Below are 22,691 nucleotides of genomic sequence, written 5' to 3' on the forward strand. Positions count from 1 at the left end.
ACCAGTTTGGCACTCAATTGACCTATTGACTAAGCCCGTTATCCTATTATACCATCTCCTCCATAAACTTATCTAGCTTAATCTTAAAGTCATGGAGGTCCTTCGCCCCTACTGTTTCCCTCGGTAGGCTGTTCCAGTATTGCACTCCCCTGATGGTTAGAAACCTTCGTCTAATTTCAAGCCTAAATTTCCTGACTGACAATTTATATCCGTTTGTCCTTGTGTCTACATTAGCACTGAGCTGAAATAATTCCTCTCCTTCCCTGGTATTTATCCCTCTGATATATTTAAAGAGTGCAATCATATCTCCCCTTATCCTTCTTTTGGTTAAGGAAAACAAACCGAGCTCCTCAAGTCTCCTGTCATACGACAGGCCTTCCATTCCTCGGATCATTCTAGTGGCCCTTCTTTGTACCCGTTCCAGTTTTAACTCATCCTTCTTAAACATGGGAGACCAAAACTGCACACAATACTCCAAATGAGGTCTCACCAACGCCTTATATAACGGGACTAGCACTTCCTTATCCCTACTAGAAATACCCCGCCTAATGCAACCCAAGACCGCATTAGCTTTTTTAACGGCCACATCACATTGCCTACTCATAGTCATCCTACGATCAACCAGGACTCCCAGGTCCTTCTCCTCCTCCGTTACTTCCAACTGGTGCGTCCCTAGCTTATAACTAAAATTCTCGTTAGTCATCCCTAAATGCATAACCTTACACTTCTCACTATTGAATTTCATCCTGTTACTAATACTCCAGTTTACAAGGTCATCCAAATCTCCCTGGAGGATATCCCGATCCTTCTCCGAATTGGCAATACCTCCCAACTTGGTGTCGTCCGCAAACTTTATCAGCCCACTCCTACTCTTGGTTCCCAGGTCAGCAATAAATAGATTGAATAAAATAGGACCCAAAACCGAACCTTGAGGAACTCCACTGGTAACCCCCCTCCAACCCGACAGTTCCCCTTTCAGTACTACCCTCTGCAGTCTCCCCTTTAACCAACTCCTTATCCACCTCTGGATTTTCATTTCGATCCCCATCTTTTCCAATTTAACCAATAATTCCTCATGCGGTACCGTATCAAACGCCTTACTGAAATCCAGATATATTAGATCCACCGCATTTCCCTTGTCTAAAAAATCTGTTACTTTCTCAAAGAAGGAGATCAGATTGGTTTGGCACGATCTACCTTTCGTAAATCCATGCTGTAATCTATCCCAGTTGTCATCGGCCTCCTGCTCCTTAACCACTCTCTCTTTCAAAATTTTTTCCATTACTTTGCATACTACAGATGTTAAACTAACAGGCCTGTAGTTACCCGGGTCACTTTTTTTCCCCTTCTTGAATATAGGAACTACATTAGCTAATCTCCAGTCCAACGGTACTATCCCCGAATTTAGAGATTTATTAAAAATCATCGCTAACGGGCTAGCAATATCACTCGCCAATTCCCTTAATATTCTAGGATGAAGATTATCCGGGCCCCCCGATTTACTTCCGTTAAGCTGTTCAAGTTTGGCCTCCACCTCAGATACCGTAATGTCTACCCCCATATCTTCATTCCCATCGGTCCCTCTATCACTATTCCTTAGCCCTTCATTAGCCTCATTAAAGACCGTGGCAAAATATTCATTCAGATATTGTGCCATTCCAAGATTATCCCTAATCTCCACTCCGTTTAAAGTTTTAAGCGGTCCCACTTCTTCCTTCTTGGTTTTCTTCCTATTTATATGGCTAAAAAACCTTTTGCTATTGGTTTTAATCCCCTTCGCTAAGTCCATCTCCACCCGTCGCTTTGCCTTTCTCACTGCATCCCTACACCCTCTGACCTCAATAAGGTAGGTTTCTTTGCTGATCCATCCCATTTTCCACTCCCGGTACGCTTTCTGTTTTTTCTTAATGACCCCTCTAAGACGCTTGGTCATCCAGCTCGGTCTAAAACTGCTACCTACGAGCCGTTTTCCCTTTCTCGGGATACATGCCTCTGACAACTCCTGCAATTTCAACCTGAAGTAACCCCAGGCGTCATCTACCTTTAGATTCCTAAATATGTTGGTCCAGTCCACTTCCCTAACTAGTCGTCTTAATTTAGTAAAGTTAGCCCTTTTGAAATCGTAAACCCTAGTCTCAGATGCAATATTAATTATCCTCTCATTAATTTTGAAACGAATTAGCTCGTGATCACTCGAGCCAAGGTTGTCCCCTACTACTATTTCCTCAACAAGGTCCTCACTACTCACCAAAATCAGATCTAAAATGGCATCCCCCCTCGTCGGTTCAGCAACCACTTGATGTAGGAATTCATCAGCTATCACGTCTAGGAAAAGCTGAGCCCTATTGTTATTACTAGCATTTGTTTCCCAATCTATATCTGGGAAGTTAAAGTCTCCCATGATCAAGCAGTTCCTATTAGTGTTTACCTCCTTAAAAACATTAAAGAGCTCTCTATCCGTCTCCAAGCTAGATCCTGGCGGTCTATAGCACACCCCAATCACAATCCCGGGTGAGGCTCTGGTAGTTTTCTTCCCTAACGTGACCATTGCCCACACAGACTCCGTATTAACCATTGCATTGCTAGTTATTGATGCTTGACAACACTGTGTAAACCCCTCAGCAGTGTTTGCTAACTTGCTGGGGGGTAGGACACACTTTGTCACTTACGCTTAATTCTCTTAGAATCCCCACCCGAGTAGCTTTGTGTGGGTGCGTGAGTGACAAAAGCCTGTAATGAAAAGGGGGAGGAGATTTTCAGCTTTTGCCTCCTGCTGGGACCGATCTGCACTGGTACTGGGCAGCAGGTGTGAGCCCTTGCCATTGTCCCTAATGGTTATTAGCCAAAGATAAGCAGGACAAATGTGAGGTCATCTCTCCTGCTGGCAGGTCAGCAGTTGCAGGATTTAATGCCCCTAGGAGACTAGGAAATTATATGGTTAGTGCCACAACTCAGGATGTGACCTGCACTGGTTTTAAATGATCTGTTATGTGTGGGAGCTCAGAATAGCCAGGATAAACTGAATTCCAAATATATGATGTACTTGAATTAAATGCAATCAGTCATTCACTGATATCATAATGGCCCTTGAATAATCAGCACCAGAGATATCATTGGGCTGTTGACTGTTTAGAGGAGGCTCAAGCAAGGTGGGGATTGCACTGTGCTAAGCTTAGTTTGTTTATGAGTGTGTATGTGTGTGTGTTTGTTTTAATGCCTTGTGCTGTTTCTCAACTAAGATTTAAATCAAAGGATAAAGACATGCAAGGGGAAGCCCCGCTGTTTCCAATTAGGTCCACTTGCCATTTCCTATACAACTTCAAATAAAAATACCAACTTGCCCTCCTGGTTTTCAGCACTGCTCCACCCCACCTCTGTGACCTCCTCACCCGCTGGTGCCCCTGCCTGCTCATGCTGCTCCTCCAATCTTGGCCTCCTCTTTGTCCTCGCCTCAGAACTCTCCACAGCCGGGGGTTGCTTTTTTCACTTGTGCTGGCCCATTTAACTCTCTCCCTCATCTCCTCCTGAGTCACATCCTTGCTTCAGATCTTCCTTCAAAACCTTCTGGTTTGCCTTTGCCTGCATCCCGCACTAAATGCCAAGCTACTATCCCTTCCCCCGCTACTCCAGCTTTCCTTCCATTCTTGCCTTGTCATAACGAGCCTGCATGAATTTGGATTTTTATCGTTGGTGGTTTATTTGAGCTCGTTTTGTTTCTGTACGTCACTGGCCCTGCATGGGAGTTACTGACCCCGGCTTTGTGCAGTAAAGCGTTCTCTCTTTGCATTAATAGCACATAGCATCTATCTGGGTATCTCAAAGCACTTTACAACCAGGAATTAAGACTCGCATCTCCCTGTGAGGCTGGGTGCATTCTCATGTTCCATTTGGATAGGCTGAGGCACCGTGTGCGTAAGTGAGTTGCCCACGTTGTCCGAGGCAGGGTTAGGAAAAGAACCCGGGAGTCCAAACTTCCTAGTGCTTTAGGCGTTGAGCAGGACTCCCACCTCCTATTGCTGTAAAGCGTTTTGTGATACTTTCTATGAAGGGTTTAATATGAAACTAAATTGTGTTGTATCGGATTAGGGCCCCATCCGTTTATTGTTTGCAGTAGAGCATACATCTGCTGCCATAGTAATCTCTCTTTGGATGGGATGCACGTTTATTCTGTGAGCCGCTTCAATGGGAAAACACATGTGCTCATATCGATATGTTATTAAGGGAGTAAAGGGATGCAGCTGCTCCCAGGCTCCTTCAGCAAACCTGCACAGTGACTTACAACTCTGTTCCCAGCAGCCTGTGCTGCAGTCTCTTCACACTGCTGCCTATGAATGTGAGGGTTTTAAGCAAGGCCCCAGAGTTTTCCAACCCCCGTGGTAATCCCCTACTGAATGGAGCAGTGTATTTGCTTTTCAAGACAAGGTAAAGGAAAGAATTGGAGGGTCTGCCTTCATATTCTCTAGGCTTCTCCTGATGCAGACATACAAACCACGGGAGGCTGGAGCTCACATTTTCCCAGTTCATTTCCCAAAGCCTGAGAAGTGAAGTCTCAGAGCTTTGGGTGGCATTTTGACCACTTTCCAGGTAGAGTGGAGAGAAAGAAACTACCCCACTACTACAAACGGCTTGGTCTCTCTCTCTCTCTTTGTTTTAAAGTGTGGTTTATGTGGAGATAAGAATGACTGTCCCTCAGATACCATCTCTGGACTTGGAGAATGTCTCCCTGTGACACTGGGCTGGGTGCCAGGAAGCTACAGGAGATGGTTTTAAAAGCTGCCACAGTGGAAGGAACATAATCTCCTTCAAAGTAAAATCAGTCTTCATCTATTTCAGATATGGCTCACTCTGTTCCCTACCTCTCCGCATTCATCGGAAATAAAAGCAAGGAGGTTCTTCTTGGCAACAGCTCTTCAAAACAGGCTTCTTTTCCCTACGTGGATACTGGTGAGGATGGTCAAAGATAGATCAGGTGGTGGAGAAGTTTTAAGACAGTGCTCAGCAATTGAAGAAATGAGCTGAGTATTGCCAACCCTTAGGAAGTCAAAAATCATGAGATTTGCTTACATATCAGGATTCTTTACAAATAATTCATTTGGGGCTCTTTTTATTTGCCTTTTGGGTTTTGAGCCTTTAGGGTTCATGTTTTCAAACTTTTTTCCATAAAATTTTTAAATTTTTCAACAAAAAGTTGAGATTTTCACCTAACTCTGTGAATCCAAGAGCCTGGACACTTTAAAACAAACAAACAAAGGAAAAAAACAAATAGCAAATGTCATGAGAATTGGCAAGCTGGTGAGGCACTAGTCTAGAATTACCATCAGTTGCATGAAAATCCTTTAAGGATCTGTTTTGTACTCATTTTGCCAAAGCTTAAATGACTACGCCGTGGACAAGGCAGGCCCAAAGAGTCAGGATTCTTTTCATTCATTATCATCAGTTATTTACTCAGTGCTTCCTTTGTGCCCAATGCTATATAACCCATAATTATAAAGAAAATTCTTACTCTGAAATAGGCCCAATTCTTCTTTCCTTTACAACCAGTGTAGTGCTGGAGTGAGTCCATTGAAGCCAATAGTTGGCATTACACTGGCAGAAAATGGGTTTAAGTGAGATGAAGCAAGACCAGATGCAGTAGGAGACACAGGAGAAGGAGTTAGTTTAAACTTGGGTTTTTTTCCCACATACTAAGAGATAAAAGAAATATAAAATCAAAAACCCCAGACTGATAACACTGAAGTAGCTGTAATACTTGCAAACTCCTGAGGAGTCCCAGCCGTCAAACATGGATATAACTGCATATAAATATGCTGTGAAATAAAAAACGAAAGTACTTAGGATTCTCTGAGTAAATGAGACTAGGTATGCTAGAAGAGATACCGGAGATGTTGGAAAGCAGTATCTTCTCATGACTACAGTCTCAAAATACCGCCATGACCCTCAGAAAATCCACCACAGCATTATATGGAAGTTGTTCTTGAGAGCAAACAGTAGTTGCCATATTGCATTACATCATTGAGCCAAAACGTGATGTTTCAGAAGAATGTGGGGGAATACTGCACCTGAGACAATTGTACTATGCTCTAGGTATATAGGGCAGGATTTCTTCCTGCAGTGGTCATCTTATGCCCTGAAGGTTGGCATTTATTTGCCTTTTCCATGATCTTAAGGTGCATAACTACAATACAGATGTTCTCTGTCCTAAAATTATCAAACATTTTAAAAATCCTCCCACACTGTTTGATTTAGAGTTGAACCTGGTCCAAATATCATTAAAGTTTGGGGATATTAATACACAAACCAAGATGTGGATACATATATTTTTTTCAAATGGCCTCATCTTTATAATTGACTCAAGCAAAGCACCAGCTCTGAAGGCCACTGAACTTTGAGGTGTTCAGAATCCAGATCTGAATTTTGCAGCACCCTAAGATAACCCAGTGATGACTCTCCCAAGTGGATCCTGCAGGTTAGCTTAGCTGTGCAATGTGCAAAGCAATATTTCCTTTTAAAAAAAATATACTTAACATATTGCCTTCTATTTTCTTTCAGTTATTACGTAGTTCATAATAACAGCAGTACTTACTGCTTATGTAGCACTTTTCATCTCTGGATTTCAAAGTGTTAAGTAAAGAGTGGATCCGTTTGGAGATGGAGATACAGAGAGGTGATGTGACTTGCCTAAGGTTACACAGAAGGTCATTGGCATAGCATGGAATAAAACCCATGCATGCCTTCTGATTCTCCGTCCTGCACTCTGACAGTGGTTCACCAGCACAGCAAATTGTGATGGCCCCAATGGCTCCTTTTCAGGTCCCTTGGCTGCTTCTCTTCCGTGCATTTAACACACTAAAATAGCATCTAAATAACATGATGAGAAGCAGGCAGACCACCTGCAAGCCATGGCATGTTGAGCCCAACTGTTGTGGGGATAATAAGGCAGAGCAAACTTATGAACTTTTAAAAGGCGGCCTGGCAGAACAATCTGGTGTGGGGGAAACCAATCCAATAAATGCCGCAATTCATACCATCTTAAAAACTTCCAGTCTTGTCAGGCTTTTGTTAAAAATTCCACATCTTGATCTTCAAAACCCAAATAATGATGAAAAAGAAAAATCCGAAACCACAGACCTCTACAGAGTTTTATATATTCAATAATAAAATAACTTTCCCATGACTTCCAGAATGGGCGGGAGCCTGATTTTTGTGACTGGAGTTTAGCTTTCTGCGTTAATGGGCCACAGCTGAAGGTGAGTTCAAAAGGACAGGGATTTGTAAACTTGGGCAGGAGGCACTGATGACTGCATGCCGCTGCGGAATGATTGGAGCGGCAACAACTCTACCTTATCAAGTTGGGAGAAATTCTGCAAATGAACTTTGCAAAGAATTATGCAGGGGTTGGCATTACGGTCTTGCACACACGCCTGTTTCCAATCACTCACTGGAACTTATTTTGTAGTTAACCTCCATAAAGGACTGTACAACTGAGCAAAGGCCTGTCACATACACATTATTTAGAAGCCCTTATTATTATTTTATTGCCAGTCCTTGACAGCTGAGGAAAAGCCAAGCGCTTTAATCTTTCTTTCCCTTTAGTTTACAGTGTAAGAGCTGCATGTAAGATGGATTTGATTAATATGTAACAGAGATGCAATTCTCTGTAAAATGTGCTGTACTTTAGAACCCTGGAAAACAAACTGCATCACAATGGCTTAAATCTCAGTCCATTGTATTATATAGACATCATAAATAATAGAGAGCAGGCAGATATTGCTGCAGGCTTCATCTACATAACACATCTGAGCTCTCTATAATGTGTTCAACTTGTCACTTTTAGTACAGAAGAGAGGCAATAAAGCTAACAGCTGACTAAACCACATCAGCCCTGCTTCCACTGCCAGGGTGGTGAATGCTCATTAAGCAATCTTAGCTGTGACTTTTAAAATCCATAACTCTTACAAATGTAAAAAAGTTGCCGCAAAAGATTAAGCACATTATGTATGTCAAAGCATTAATTTTCCATGCATACCCCAATCACCACAACCCTCAAATATTTCTCTTGCTTTTATTTTGGGTGCTTCTGGCTGATACAAATCTTAATATAAAATATTTGCTTTCATCTGGAGGGGAAAAAAACAGCTTAATTGTAGTTGATGAGGAAGCTAGTACATTTCGTACAGCTAGCACAGAACGCGCTGCTGTGACCGGGAGGCATTTTCATGTGACATGCACAAAGGCGTTCCAATTGGAATATCGTGAGTGAAGTTCACCCTGTGCAAATGGCCAGCATGAGATCTATACATCAGTTGAGTACCACTTCAGACTTCAAAATACGGCTTAAATGGGACTTAAGCATGAGACCTTTTGTTGGCCTTCTGCACAGGGATGAGTTTCATCCTGTGAGTGTAAATCTGTTCTGAGTTGTGGGAGAGATTTTCAAAGGCAAAAATGCAAGTTAGACACCCAACTCCCATTGACTGTAGGTTGGGTGCCTAACTCCCCTTTATGCCTTTGACGATCTTCCTCTATATTTGTCTCGCTCAGTGTATCAAAGCCCATGTTTGGAACCTAAGGCGTGATACAGATCCAAAAGGAGGCAAATGAACAACTTATTGATACTTAAAATGCTATGGGACTCCTTCCTTTAATGTGAATAACTCTATAACCTCAGCTTCATAATTTTTTATTCTGTGTGTGAATAATTTTCAGCAATAAAATTGCTGAGGGGACAGACAATTTGTGTGGAACCTAGGTAACTTTGGAACTAAAATGAGGGACCTATGAGAGGGAATGTTGAAATGGTGTTGATCTGTAGTAATGCCATTGGCATGAGGAGAATTACTTCAGATTTACACCAATATAATTGAGAGCAGAATCAAGCCCTTTGTCAGTTCTCTTTCTGACTCCATATTTTTAATCACATATTGGGATCATAAATGTTTGGGGTTTCTTTCATTAATTTAGCACAGCACAACACAACTGTGGAATGCGCAGTTTTACTTCGTCTCTTCTTTTTAAGAATAGCATTTGTGATTACTCAGAATCATGCAATTTGGATGACTTATCACTTAGATCTTATGGCAAAACAGTAATACACGAGGCTAATTATTCTTGATTTTTTAAAGTGCATTACAGTCCTCCTCCTCCTCCTCCTCTTGATAATGGCACCTGAGACTTTCAAAGGGAGTGATACTGTCATACAAAATGTCTTTAAGAATCTTTTACTCAAGGCTGACTTATCCCCAAAGGATGCATTTTAGTGGTTACAGAAGCATTTTTGTCCCTGGGGGGTTATTAAGTATATATCTAGCGTATGGAGCTTTATACATAGCATTCATGTCAGATTTAAATCTGTCTGTTAAAAGTACTTGTTAGTGTGTAAGGAAAATATTATTTAGAGAGGGTAGTCATGGGAGCAAAACTTGGTGTGATATGATCACTAGGAGCAGTAGGAAGAGACAGAGACGAAATAAGGGGGAGAAATGTCATACCAAGGGAAGTGGTAGAAAAGCCATCCTGTGAGTTATTTACATTTGGCCAGAGCACTGGAGAACATGTTACAGGGAATAATCCACTACTGGCCCTGAAGGCAGAGAAGGTATATGGACCTAGCAGGCCATGTTTTCCTTTCATGCCTATGATTCTATGAAATATAAACACTATTTTTTTGTTTACTGGTACTATTTACTGTAGCTCTGATATCAAGATAAAAAGGAGATCTGTTCTTCTTTCCTTCCATTGTACACATACAGCCAATGCTAGTGTGTTGAGAGAATTAGCTTCTGGGGTTGACAACACTAATTGGAGCAATAATACTTAAAGAAAAAAGAAAAAAAAAAAGACCAGTGTGCTCTTCACTAAAAGTGAGCCCTGACTACAAATACCCTTAAGCCCCTGCGTCTTACAGGATTGCCTACATTTCATTGGCTTGCAGTTATTAGACTGATAGAGAAGTCTACCACTGATATATTTCATGGCCAGTGGCACGTGGATGCTATGGAGATGGGTAATCTCTGTGTGTTGATGGACCATTCACACATACTCTCAATATATGAGACTGAAGAGGGCATAGACACCACTGAGGCTATTTTTATGTTTCTCTTCTTTCCTTTGTACTGTGCATGTTCCTTATCTCTTCTGTAACCTGTAGCTCAGCTCAAACCAGTGAACACTGACACTGGAACCCAAATTTGTGTGTTTTTTCCATTCTTCCAGTATATTTACCATAGGGCGCAGATTTGAACTTGTCCTAATGTGAAACAGAGAGCAATACCTTCAAAGATGTGGACCACCTGGCTTAACTTGTCCGTTGGGAGAGCTGCAGATGGAGTACATTGCAATGGATGCACCAATAGAAGCACTAAGCCTGTTAGCTTTCCCACCCCCAGGGTAATTGAGGTGTTTGGTTTGGTTTTCTTTTACTGTAATATTTAAAGAGACTTTCTAAAGATCTGTTACATCTGAAAGAAATTTGGAGGGGAAACAGGCCAAAAGTATTTTAGTGCTGGTCAGAAACGCTACATTAATAATTTTCTCTCCTGAACCTATCTTACATTCCTCCTAAGTCCTATTGATCTCAAAGAGAAAATCTTTTAGCAATTTCCAGACAGCTGATCAGCGTCACATGAGCCCAGCCTAGCCATATTGGCAGGGGGCAATGTGAGGATGTTTCTGTGCTCTGCCTGCTGGATGGATAAATAGAGGCCTTCAGTCTCCAGGGCTGTCAGTCCAGCAGCTTTTGCGAAGCGCTGCCTTCCAGTCTAATGTACTGCATTGCTATTAGGAGTACGAGTAACGTTAGCTTCTTGGCATCACTAAGAAGAGACTGATGTCTCCAGGCTCACAGAAGGCCTCCAACAGAACTGTGTTTTCGGGGGACAGCACAACAAACTCCTGCAACAAACACAACAACATAAAAACAAACCCCACAAACAGGACCTGGGACCAGAAAGAAATTTCAAAACGGTGCTTTAACATTTGCGAGTGAACAGTGTCGCTGGGGCAAATGGGATCCGACAGGAATCTTTGCTCAGCAGCAGCTACTGAACTCTTTATAGCACAGCCAGATGGCCTGGTGCAACAACAGTCTTTCAGAATTAATAACTGCTTCTCTGGGGGGAGAGGTTCATTCAGGAACCGTTTCACATTTCAGCAGGAGTATTTTTTTTTCCTAGTGTTTTCTGGCTGCTTTGCTCTGGGTGGGATGTGAACCATGCTCAAAGAAGGTTTAAAAAAAAAACCCACCCTGCTCTCCCCCCACTCTTTTTTCCCCTGCCTGTGGCTTCTAACAGTGCAGCTTTTAATCTAGAAATTATGGTAGCTTGTATGTGCATTTTGAGAGTATATCATTGCTGCAGTTAATTAACAGTTATTAGCGTTAGCGTACTGTGCTGTATTATATGTCACAAATCATCGAGTCTCCCTGTGCAGTTACAGCAATTAAGAACTCCATCACACCTTCTGTATAGTCATTTGGTTCTCTTCCAGGTCTTTTCAAAACTGGAAATTGCTAATCAAATCATTTCTGCTCTGTGCCTCGGTATCGTTTATTCCATTCCTAATGATGTGCGACTTTTTTTTTTCTTTGGCCGTTAACAGAGGCATCCGTGCGTCTAACCCATTTCACACCACCGTCATGCTTTAGAGAGGCGATAATGAACTTGCAGGAGGAAGTGTTGGCTTTGGTGGGTTCTCCCTCCCCCCTCCTTGGAGCAATGTCTTTCCTCGCCTGCTGTTGGGTGATTGAATTTTGAAACTGTAAAATGCATTGACAGACTTACAAACCCGACTTGCCAGAGCCCCAGACACCATAGTTTAGCTTCAATTCAGAGCTCAGTGGATTCCTGCCTGATCAATTTGTCATCCCTCTAAATGGAAACTAATTACTTTCCAAGGAAAGATTACAAGCAAATATACCCCTTTGCATCCGCAGCCGTCTGCAGTGAGGTTAAGGCAAAGTCCAAAGGGTTTTAAGTAAAGGGGGACAGCACAGGGCCGTTCCACTTCCCCCTCCCATCCTCAGGCCTGTCAGTTAGAGTTTATTTTATTTACACCCGCGATAAAATTGCCTTCACATTTGCTCAGGTCATATGTCGAGGGCACATCTCACTTTTCAGGTCTGCTGGATGCAAACATCATAATTCTGGCAAAGATGTCAGGTGTCATCCAAAGATTAAGCTTCTCCGTACTACCTCGAAAGGTTTTATGGATCTGTACAAGCCAAAGCCTTGCCTCCAGAAATAATACTTTTTTAAAAAGTCCTTCCCATGTTTCCCTGATTCCATTATATCTCCCCACAGAATAGTCCACTAATATCCATGCCTGAACTCAATGGATTACACAGATTTCCAAAGCACCAAGTGGACTCAGGAGAAGGGTGTTTTTTATAGTGATGGCATTGGGCAGAAATAACTTTAAGGATTATGTATGAGAGAGGAACCCAGCCTATCCTGAAACTGCAAGTCCAGACACCGGGTTTCTGTTTCTAGCTCTGCCTCATGATTCCTTCCTCTGCCTTAACTTGTCCTTCTGTAAAATGTCTTTAATACAATTTACTCCACAGCATGAGGTTTTTCTGAGACTCTTGAGTACTGTTTGCAAAGTGCACCGATATGCTGGTATGAAAGGTGCTATTGTAGGAATGCAAAGTAACAGTCTTCAGTTCCAGTGGGAAGAGCCTAACGCAGAAGTGAAATGCATCTTTTACAGGTACATTTCTAAGTATTCGCCCACGAACGTGCTCTCTGCTCCCCTCCTCTCATCTTGCATTGGCCTTTTCTAGCCTTTCATGCAGTCTCACCAATAAAGGTTGCAACAGTTTCCTCTTCAAGGTTCTCTGCCCTTTGGTTCTCCAACTATTTTTGTAACTTCATTGGACGACGTGTCTTTCCTTCCTTGCCTAAATGTCTTAATTTTACTCCCTCTGCTCTTCTTATTCTTTTAATTGCAACTGTGCGCTTGTATTGTTTAACACTGTAAAGGTTTTGGGGAGAGTTTGTGAGAGAGAATCTGTGCAAAAGAAGGCTGAGTGGTGTTAGAGTGTAAACAGCATGGGGCAGAGACCCTCTTGTTCTATGTTTGTACAGGGCCTGGCACACTGGTCCATAACTGGGCCTCTAGGTGCTACTGCAATGCACATAAATAATAATGTATTAATGTACCACATCACTGGTAGAACATTCTGTCTACTGAATGTCACCTGCTGTGCGGCATCGAGTGTATATACCTGCATACTCATCTTTTAGGTGAAAAATCGGAGATTGTGGCTGAAATTTAAGCTCTGATGCCACTGTGAGAACCAGCAACATGAACCGCTTGGAGCTAATTTAGCGCTAACTCAGGGTATGATTTTAAACCAGTTTTAGTTATTTTGATGCACCTTCACATATGGACACTCATATTTCACTTTGAGTGCCTTATTTAGGTCAAATAGGAACAGCTTTAAGCGTAATCAAAATAAACCATTCTTAAAACAAAATCAGTCTCCACACAGTCTTCTATTTCCATTTACTTAAATACCAAATATAACCTGGTGCTATTTGTGGGTGTAGATAAGGTCTTGGCGAAGAGGGTTAAATGACAAGGAGATTCCCTTCACAGTACCATGGACAGGAAGATCATAAAAGGGCTGACTTCACTTTCTGTTTACAACATTAAACCCTGTATAGCATTTCAACTGCTAAAATTGGAAGGTGCTTCAAAGAGGGTGCTCTTAATGAGCCGAGCAGCTGTATGGCATGTTTCTTCTCTCTGCTCAGATATTTCTGCTGATAAACAGGTATTAAGCCACCCAGTCTGAGCAGACTGCAGTGCATCCCTGCCTGGGTGATTCGTGCAGTGTTAGATTTACCTTGGACTTTCCTGGTTTTGGGGAGTTTGTGCTATACACTTTGTCACCATTAAACTTGAGTTTGTTTTTTGTTTCTATTTCAGATAGCTTATTTCAAAGCATTATACGTGTTTTGTTTTATCTTCATGCCTATAGCTGCTTAGCTTGTTTTTTTTTCCCACGGGGCCTGTCTTATACCTGAATTTTCCCAAAGATTGGGTGTGTTCACACCTTGGGTTTTTAATTGATCCTGTGACAGACATAACAGCACAGCTCAGCTCACCGCAAAAAGTTTAGCTGTGCCAAAGTTTGGTGGCTGTCCAATTGGGGTGCTATTATTACTTATTATCATTTATTTGTACCAAAATCGAAGCCTCCTTGTGCTGGATGTTATACAGAGACTAAGAAAAAGGTAGTCCCGGCCCCAAACACAAAGTGTGGGAGAAAGGGGTTGTTATTAACTCCATTTTACAGCAGAGAAACTGAGGCTCACAGGGGTCGAGTGACTTGCTCAACATTCATAGATTCCAAGGCCAGAAGGGACCTTTGGGGTTATATGGTCTGACCTCCCATAGAACACAGGGCAGAGAACTTCCTCACAATAAGTTATAGAGCAAACCTTTTAGAAGAACAAATGGTCAGTGATGAAGAATGCGCCACTATCCTTGGTAAATTGTTCCAATAGTTAATTACTCTCACTGTTAAAAATTGACAACTTATATTTCGACTCTGAGTTTGTTTAGCTTCAACTTCCAGCCATTGGATTGACGTTCTACCTTTCTCTGTTAGATTGAAGAGCCCAATATTAAATATTCGTTTCCCATATAGGTACTTATAGACTGAAATCAAGTCACTCCTTAACCTTTTCTTTAAGATAAATAGATTGAGCTCCTTGAGTCTGTCACTATAAAGTGGGATTTCTCATCCTTGAATCATCTCCAACTTATCAACATCTTTCTTGAATTGTGGACACCAAAGTCTGTGGCAGAGCTGGGGCTTGAACCGAAGTCTCCTGAGTTTTAGTCCAGTGTTTTAGCCTCAAAAGACCATCCTTCCTGTCTGTGTTCAGTTCACTGACATCATTTTAATCAGTCGTGTGTCACTGGAGCCTCTGTCCAAGTGGAGGACTACACTCTGTAAATGAGTTGTTCTTTGCAATGCTCCACTTTGTAGTTGCGTTTCCTCCTTGGCGTGGAGTTGTGCTCTGATTTCTGCCTGTCACATGTGTTACTTGTGTGAGGGTCTAGAGATTTTTCTCTTTTGCCAGTGAAAGGGAGACAGTGTCTTTTGAGAACCGGGCCTTTGTGAAAGAGAGATGGAAAGAGTTCCCTTGCCCACTATGGTATCATTGCTATCTGTTTAGACATCATTAACTTTTCCTTTGAAGATAGCAGGCAAAGTTGCCAAAACACCCCCCCCCCTTATTTTTTTTAAACTGGGTTAGGTTTCTCTGGCCCTCCTCAGATCAGGAAATGAGTTTAAAATCAGTTGCTGAAAAGCCACTGTGTTTATTATTTGAATACAGCAGAGCATGGCTGCTCTGGCCACCTCATTAAAGGAGGGTATTATGAGCAGGCAAGTTTCATGTTTCCAGTTTGATAAAATGCATTGTCTGACAGCAAGCTCAGTGTAGCTCTCAGGCGATCCGCTCTGGCACATATTTTCTGCCTCAGTGGCTTCTCTCAGTAGGATAGGCAGCCTCTGCCTTTCTGTTTGACGTTTTTGCTAATAATTACTTGAAAAATCATCCACTTCTATTTAAAAATTGCTACATGAAGTAGTAGTCCGTCTTTGCATCATGACAGCAAGAGGCCAATGAAGTAACGGGTGCTCAACCATATGAAGCTAACTTCATAAAGCATTGCCCAGGGTGCACTACAGGGTGACTTGAAATAATTAGCCTCTGGAGGTTGGAAACCTATGCTGTAAATCCCAGAGCTGAGAGTGAGGATAGTTTTTTATCACTGTCCTTAATGGAAAAATAGTAACATCACGGCTCCTTCTTTGACATTATAAACTTGTAGCGGCGCCTTTCAGGATGCTGTACTTACAGCCCCATTGATCTTTCCTCTGTCCAGACCCATTGTTTCACGGTTAATCACTCATCTATAACAGGCCTAAACCACAGCATAGATGTGATTTTATTTAACATGGCCTTAAGAATCAGGCCTGTCTGCGTTAGAGAAATTTGCGCTGATATACCTACATCAGCATTACACAGTGACATACTCCTAATGTAGACGCATTGTACTGCGGTAAAGATAATCCACACCCGTGCGGCTTACACTGGGGCCTTGCAGTGATATAACTACACTGGTGTAAATTTATCTGATGTCGACACTGCCTTACTAGGAAACCTTATACTAAGATTCACACTGTAATTATGCGTGTGTGTATGCATGTATATACCTGTGTAAAATGCCATGCATACTAGTAGTGTTCAATCAATAATAAGAAACTGATAGATACTGCACATAAAGACCCCTTAAATTCTCGCCTAATTTTTACAAATAAGTTATACAACATATCTCTGTTTCTTTTATTTTGCTTTAGGGTTCGGTCCTTCAACGATTTATTACCATAAGCAGCCACCTTGACTTCATATGCGCCACTCATGGTAGTAAACACTAAGGGCTTGGCTACACTTACAAATTTGCAGCGCTGCAGCAGGGTGTGAAAACACACCCTCTCCAGCGCTGCAAATTGCGGCGCTGCAAAGCGCCAGTGTAGTCAAAGCCCCAGCGCTGGGAGCGCGGCTCCCAGCGCTGTCCATTATTCCCCACAGGGAGGTGGAGTACGGACAGCGCTGGGAGAGCTCTCTCCCAGCGCTGGCGCTTTGACTACACTTAGCGCTTCAAAGCGCTGCCGCGGCAGCGCTTTGAAGTGTAAGTGTAGCCAAAGCCTAAGGGCCTCATCCAGTGTCTACATCAATCAGAGGGAAATCCCCCACCGACTTCAGTGGGCAAGAGGTTATGTCTTAAATCCTGTAGCAAGTGTTTACAGTTGCTGTTATAGTTGCTGTGGCAGCACTTGCAGCCTACCTGAACAGCTGCCCATGCCCGGTCCCTAGTTTAAGAAAGATACTGTCCTTCGTTAGGAGATGAATCTTTTTTCCAAGCTGAAAGATGCTCTGAGTCCACGTCCAGTTTGTGTTGATTCCTATTAAATCCGAATTGGTTCACATGCCTCTAGTCCGACCAGTGTTGAACTTCTGACACAAATCCACAATATATACAAGAAACCCACAGATCACCAAACCTATCTTCATAGATCTAGTAACCACCCCAAACACACCAAGAAATCTGTTGTCTACAGCCAAGCACTCAGATACCACAGAATCTCTCTGAGGAGAAAGTCTGGGATAGAAACCTTAACACTCAAAACTACATTCACCAAACAAGGACACTCCACCAGAAAAGTAGATCACATCATGAAACGGGCCAGCCAAATACCCTAAGAGAACCTTCTTACCCACGAAAGCTTATGCCCAAATAAATCTGTTTATCTTTAAGGTGCCACCAGACTCCTTCTTGTTTTTGTGGATACAGACTAACATGGCTACCCCGATACCCTTCTTCAGTACAGAAATAAAACACCCTCTGATGGTACACCCCTAGTTGTCACCTACCAACCCCCACTGGAACCCATACAAGGTATTCTCAAACAACTACAACCCATACTTGATGGGGACCCCATCCTGAAGGACATCTTTCCTGAACCCCCTCTTCTGGCCTTCAAACAACCCCCCAACCTCATCATGAGAAGCAAGCTCCCTACAGACCAGGACACACCAACTCAAAGTGGCACCAGACCCTGTCAGAACAGATGCAGAACCAGCAGACATAACTTCATTGCTACAGTGATCAACACCCCCACACAACACACCTTTCAAGATCCATAGGTCCTACACACGCCTATCACAACATATGATGTACCTAATCCAGTGCACTAAATGCCCCAGTAACAACTATGTGGGTGAAACCAGACAATCACTATGCTCTTAGATGAACTCGCACAGGAAAACGATAAAAGAGAAAAACACCCTATCACCTGTAGGTAAACACTTTTTTTCACAAAACGATTGCTCTATATCTGAGCGATTAGTCTTCATCTTCAGAGGACACCTGCACAACACTTTCAAAACATGAGCTTAAATTCATAACTTTGCTAGACACTAAAAATCATGGTCGTAATAAAGACCCTGGATTTATGGATCATTACAACAATCTGTAGCCCACTAAGCCCCCCTTTTGTCCTATGACTACAGGAATGTTAACAGACCACTTCACCTTGAATGGTCCTTTATAATAGATGCTAACTACTTACCCTAAACTATCTGTTCGATCTTGTGTTTAGCTGTGAGACTCTCAGTACCTCTCCCTGACCAGAAGAAGAGCTCTGTGTAATTCGAAACCTTCTCTCTCTCACCACAAAATATTACATCACCCACCTTGTCTCATAAATTCGCAAAAGCAGGGAAACTGGGAGATAAGGTCAAAAGGTGGGATTTTCAAAAGCTCTCTGTCTTGGCCTAGCTCTGTTCTTATTGAAGTTAATGGTAAAACTCCCCCTAACTTAAATGGTGGTAGAGTTAGGCCAACATGGAACACTTCTGAAAATCCATCAAAATGTGCCTTTCACTCACCTAGTTCTCCTTAGAGGAGTAATGCAGTCAACAGGTGATGTTATGTCACTGCTGGAGGAAGACTAGAAGCACAGTACCAATGGTCTGACTTCATATGGCCTCGGTGTAACACAATGACTTAAATGCAGCTTTTCAGATTTAACTCTTTCTTCAGGGCTTGTATGGGTTAAAATAAAATCCTGTATTAGAACCTGAGTTTGGGTGGTTTAACACAGGGACTGGGTACAACTATCAGCTCTTCTGCCAAGAAGCCAGGGGAGCTTTTTCTCAACTGCCAAAACAATGTAAGTTCTTTGAGTGCTTGCTCATATCGATTCCAATTAGGTGTGTGCGCGCCGCATGCACAATTCACCAGAAGGTTTTTCCCATAGGAGCATCCATCAGGTTGGGTCTGGAGACCCCAGGAGTCGCACCTTTATGGCACCGGATATAGGTCCCTGCCGACCTGCTGCATCTCCAGTTCCTTCTTACCGTCAGTGACAGTCGTCAGAGCGTTTCGTCTCTTGTGTTCAACGAGCAATCCTCTAGCGTAGTTTTCTGTAAATAGTTAAAGATAGTTTAAAAAATTGTTGTAGTTAGTTAGACATTTGTACTTGAGATACTGAGGGGGTGTTTCCCTCTCTTGGGCCTGGGGCATGCCTCACACCCAGGGATTAAAGCTGTGTAGGGTTTGCCAGACACCTATGCCCAAGGGTGACCCGCACTCAGCTTGTCTAAAATGATTGGTGGAGGCCCATCAAGCACACAGGTGCAAGATCTGTCGGAGCTTTCTCCCCCACACGAGGAGAGAGAGGGACCACAGACTAAAGTTACTACTAATGGAAGCAGCTCTCTGCCCTCAGTCTGAGTCAAGCCCCATGGACACAGCACCGGGCTCCTCAGCGACGGTGTGCAGCACGCCAGCTTTGGTCCAGGAGGTGCTGAGGAAGGATCCTGGGGTCAGAGACCCTCAGCACCGGCATTCCCCGGTGCTGAGTGTGGTGCAGGATCAATCTCAGTCTCCTGTCCCGAAGAAGAAGCAGAGGAAGACTGATAGAGGGCGCTCCCCTTCCTGCGCATGGGAACGTGAACCCAAGGGAGGGAGACGGGTGCAAGAATACACCTCCCTTCCAGCTCAACAGCTGGCACCGTCGACTCCAGGCCTGCGGGAGGGACCGTTGAGTCTGGTGCCAGCGGAGGAGACCCAGGTGGGGGATTTGGACCTCCCTTCTACACCCAAGACTTATGAGGCGGCGCGGTGCCTGATAACTCTGACAGGTCCGGATTCCCCCGACCACGGTGTCACTGCACTAGTCCAAAGCCCTAAACAACTCAGAGGCCACTGAGGTGCAGTTCAGGGGCAAGTCAGCTATGACACGGCAGTGGTCTCTATCTCCCCAGCAACAATGGGCATGGCACCATCATAGTCCCCGCGCATGGACTCATCTGAGTCTGAATCGGACCCTGACTCATATGTGTCCCGGAGAAGCCGACACCGTAGCTGCCGGCACCCTCAGACAGCGGGGATAACCCAAACGTTCCCCTGGTACTGTGGCCACCACAATGGCAAGTACCAGCTCAGATGCCAACTCAGTGGCCCTTCTGAACCCTGGGGGCATACCACCTATCCCAAGGGTCCTCTTCGGTATACTCCTTTTCAGTTGCATCTGAGAGAAGGACTGCGTCTAGGGCCAGGGATTTCTCCCAGGCATCAGCCACTGCTACCACCACCAGCGCCACAATCGGTACCGTGTCCAAGGTGTCAGACCCAATGATGGACATTTTATCCCCGTCAGGGTGGCCCTTCTCTGATAAAGACCATTCAGGAGAACACAAAAACTCTTTGGCAAATACCATCCTCTCTGGCTCCTACAGCTAAGGGAGTCAAGAGAAAGTACTTTGTGCCCTCTAAGGGCTTCGAATATTTGTTTACCCACCCCCGCCAGACTCAGTGGTAGTGGTGGCCATTAATGCCAGGGAGAGGCAAGGGCAGCAAGGGTCTACCCCTCGAGCTAAGGACGCAAAGAAGCTGGACCTCTTCATGAGGAAGATATACTCCACTGGAGGACTGCAGTTTTGGATCGCAAACCAGGAAGCGATCCTTTAAGTCATGGGACGCAATGTCCATTGGATTCTAAGCCGGAATTCTCAGCTCTCATGGATGAGGGCAAGACGGTTGCCAGGAAGTCGCTGCAAGCGGCATTAGACTCGGTGGACTCTGCAATGTGGGCAATGTTTTCAGGCATTGAAATGTGCTGTTGCTCATGGCTGTGGGCCTTGGGCCTCCTCAGGGAGGTCCAACAGACAATTCAGGACCTACTGTTCGAGGGGGCCACATTATTTTTGGAGAAAACAGACTCCATAGTTTGAAAGACTCCCGAGCCACTTTGAGATCACTAGGACTGCACACCCCTGCTACCCAACTTAGACAATTTTGGCCTCTGCCCACAACACGACCATACCATGGGCAGTCTAGGCAGGACCAGAACCAGAGGCATCCCAGAAATCAGAACCACTGTTGCCAACCCCAACCCCCAAATAATGGGATCTGGGTCATCCAGGCAGCCACCAGGCCCTAGGCAGACCTTTTGAGGATGTGCCCAAGGGCGTTATACCAGCCTCTCAACTGGATCCTTCTTTCCCATTTTTGGAATGTCTGTCCCATTTCTACTGAGCGTGGTCCCAAATAGCCTCAGACCGTTGGGTCCTCTGCATGATAGAAATGGGATATTTTCTCCAATTTTCCTCACCCCCGTCCCCATCCCTCTTCAGGGACCCTTCTCACAAGCAACTTCTCGTCCAGGAGGTACAAACCCTCCTATCGGTAGGGGCTGTGAAGGAGGTTCTGCCGGAGCTCAGGGGAAAGGGGTTTTACTCCCAGTATTTCCTAATACCGAAAGCAAAAGGTGGCCTCAGACCCATCCTGAACTTGCGCAATCTCAACAGGTTCATGACGAAACTAAAGTTTCAAATGGTCTCTTTTGGCACTATCATCCTGTCCCTGGATCCAGGAGATTGGTATGCCGCTCTTGACTTGAAGGACGCATACTTCCACATTTCTATAATCCTGCCCACAGGTGCTTCTTAAGGTTTACAGTCAGGAGTTCCCACTACCAATTCACAGTACTACCATTCGGCCTATCATCGGCACCTCGAGTGTTCACCAAATGTATGTTTGTCGTGGTCACTTTTCTGCAGAAAAGGCAGGTTCAGGTATTTCCTTACCTAGACGACTGGCTAGTCAACGGCCGGTCCAGAACACAAGTGGATCAACAGGTCATCCTCATAAGATCCATCTTCAACACATTGAGCCTCCTCCTAAACTCTCAAAAGTCAACGCTCACCCCTACTCAGAGAATAGAGTTCATAGGGCAGTGCTAGACTCAACACAGGCCAGAGCATTCCTGCCCCAATCCTGTTTCCAAGCCATTCACAACATCATACAGGACCTCAAACGATTCCCTATAACCACAATAAGGAGTTGCTTAAAACTCCTAGATCACATGGCTTATTGCATGTATTTAGTGCAACATGTGAGGTTCAGACTCAGGCCTCTCCAAGCTTGGCTAGCATCAGTGTATCAACCAAGCAGGCACAGTCTAGACATGGTAGTTACCCTTCCACGGGAGGTTCTCAAGTCTCTTCACTGGTGGCTTGACCCGCACAGCACTTGGTGTGTGCAGGGGTTGCGTTTTCCAAACCCCGTCCATCCCTATGTCTGACCACTGACGCCTCAGCCATGGTGTGCAGAGCACACCTTAGGGAGCCAGAACTCAGGACCTTTGGTCTCAAGAGGAACTGATGCTTCACATCAATGTAATGGAGCTCAGGGCAGTCTGGCTGGCATGTCAGGCCTTTTGGCCTCTCCTGGAGGGCAAGTGCATATCGGTCCTAACAGACAATACAACAGTGATGTTTTGTATCAACAGACGGGAGAGCATGCTCCTCTCCCCTGGATCAGGAAGCCCTCAAGCTCTGGGAGTTCTGCATAGCACACTCCATACTTTTGGAAGCGTCCTATCTTCCAGGGTCACAGAACGAACTAGCAGACCACCTCAGCAGGTCTTTTCACAATCACGAGTGGTCTACCACCCGGATGTAATAACCAGTATCTTTCAGCGGTGGGGAGTTCCCGAGATCGATCTCTTTGCCACAAGGGCCAACAGGAAGTGCCTACAATTCTGCTCCTTCCTGAACCACATCTCGGATTCATTCGTAGATGCGTTTCGGCTTCCATGGAAG

At 44.1% G+C, this 22,691-nt stretch overlaps 1 protein-coding gene across 15 annotated transcripts in view; it reads left to right on the plus strand.

The window, feature by feature from the left end:
* AUTS2 (activator of transcription and developmental regulator AUTS2) overlaps window positions 1-22,691 on the plus strand; it is a 1,197,597-nt gene that overhangs the window by 1,063,562 nt on the left and 111,344 nt on the right. For 13 of the 15 annotated variants that reach the window (XM_044993664.1, XM_044993662.1, XM_044993666.1 and 10 more), the window contains one exon: window positions 4,834-4,944. The exons of the other annotated variants lie outside the window; for them this stretch is intronic. In XM_044993664.1, coding sequence (XP_044849599.1) covers window positions 4,834-4,944 — 111 coding nt within the window. The remainder of the gene's footprint in view (window positions 1-4,833; window positions 4,945-22,691) is intronic. 15 annotated transcript variants of the gene reach the window in all.

The sequence above is a fragment of the Mauremys mutica genome, chromosome 19 (assembly GCF_020497125.1).
Source record: "Mauremys mutica isolate MM-2020 ecotype Southern chromosome 19, ASM2049712v1, whole genome shotgun sequence".
In the NCBI taxonomy this organism is placed as follows: Eukaryota; Metazoa; Chordata; order Testudines; family Geoemydidae; genus Mauremys; species Mauremys mutica.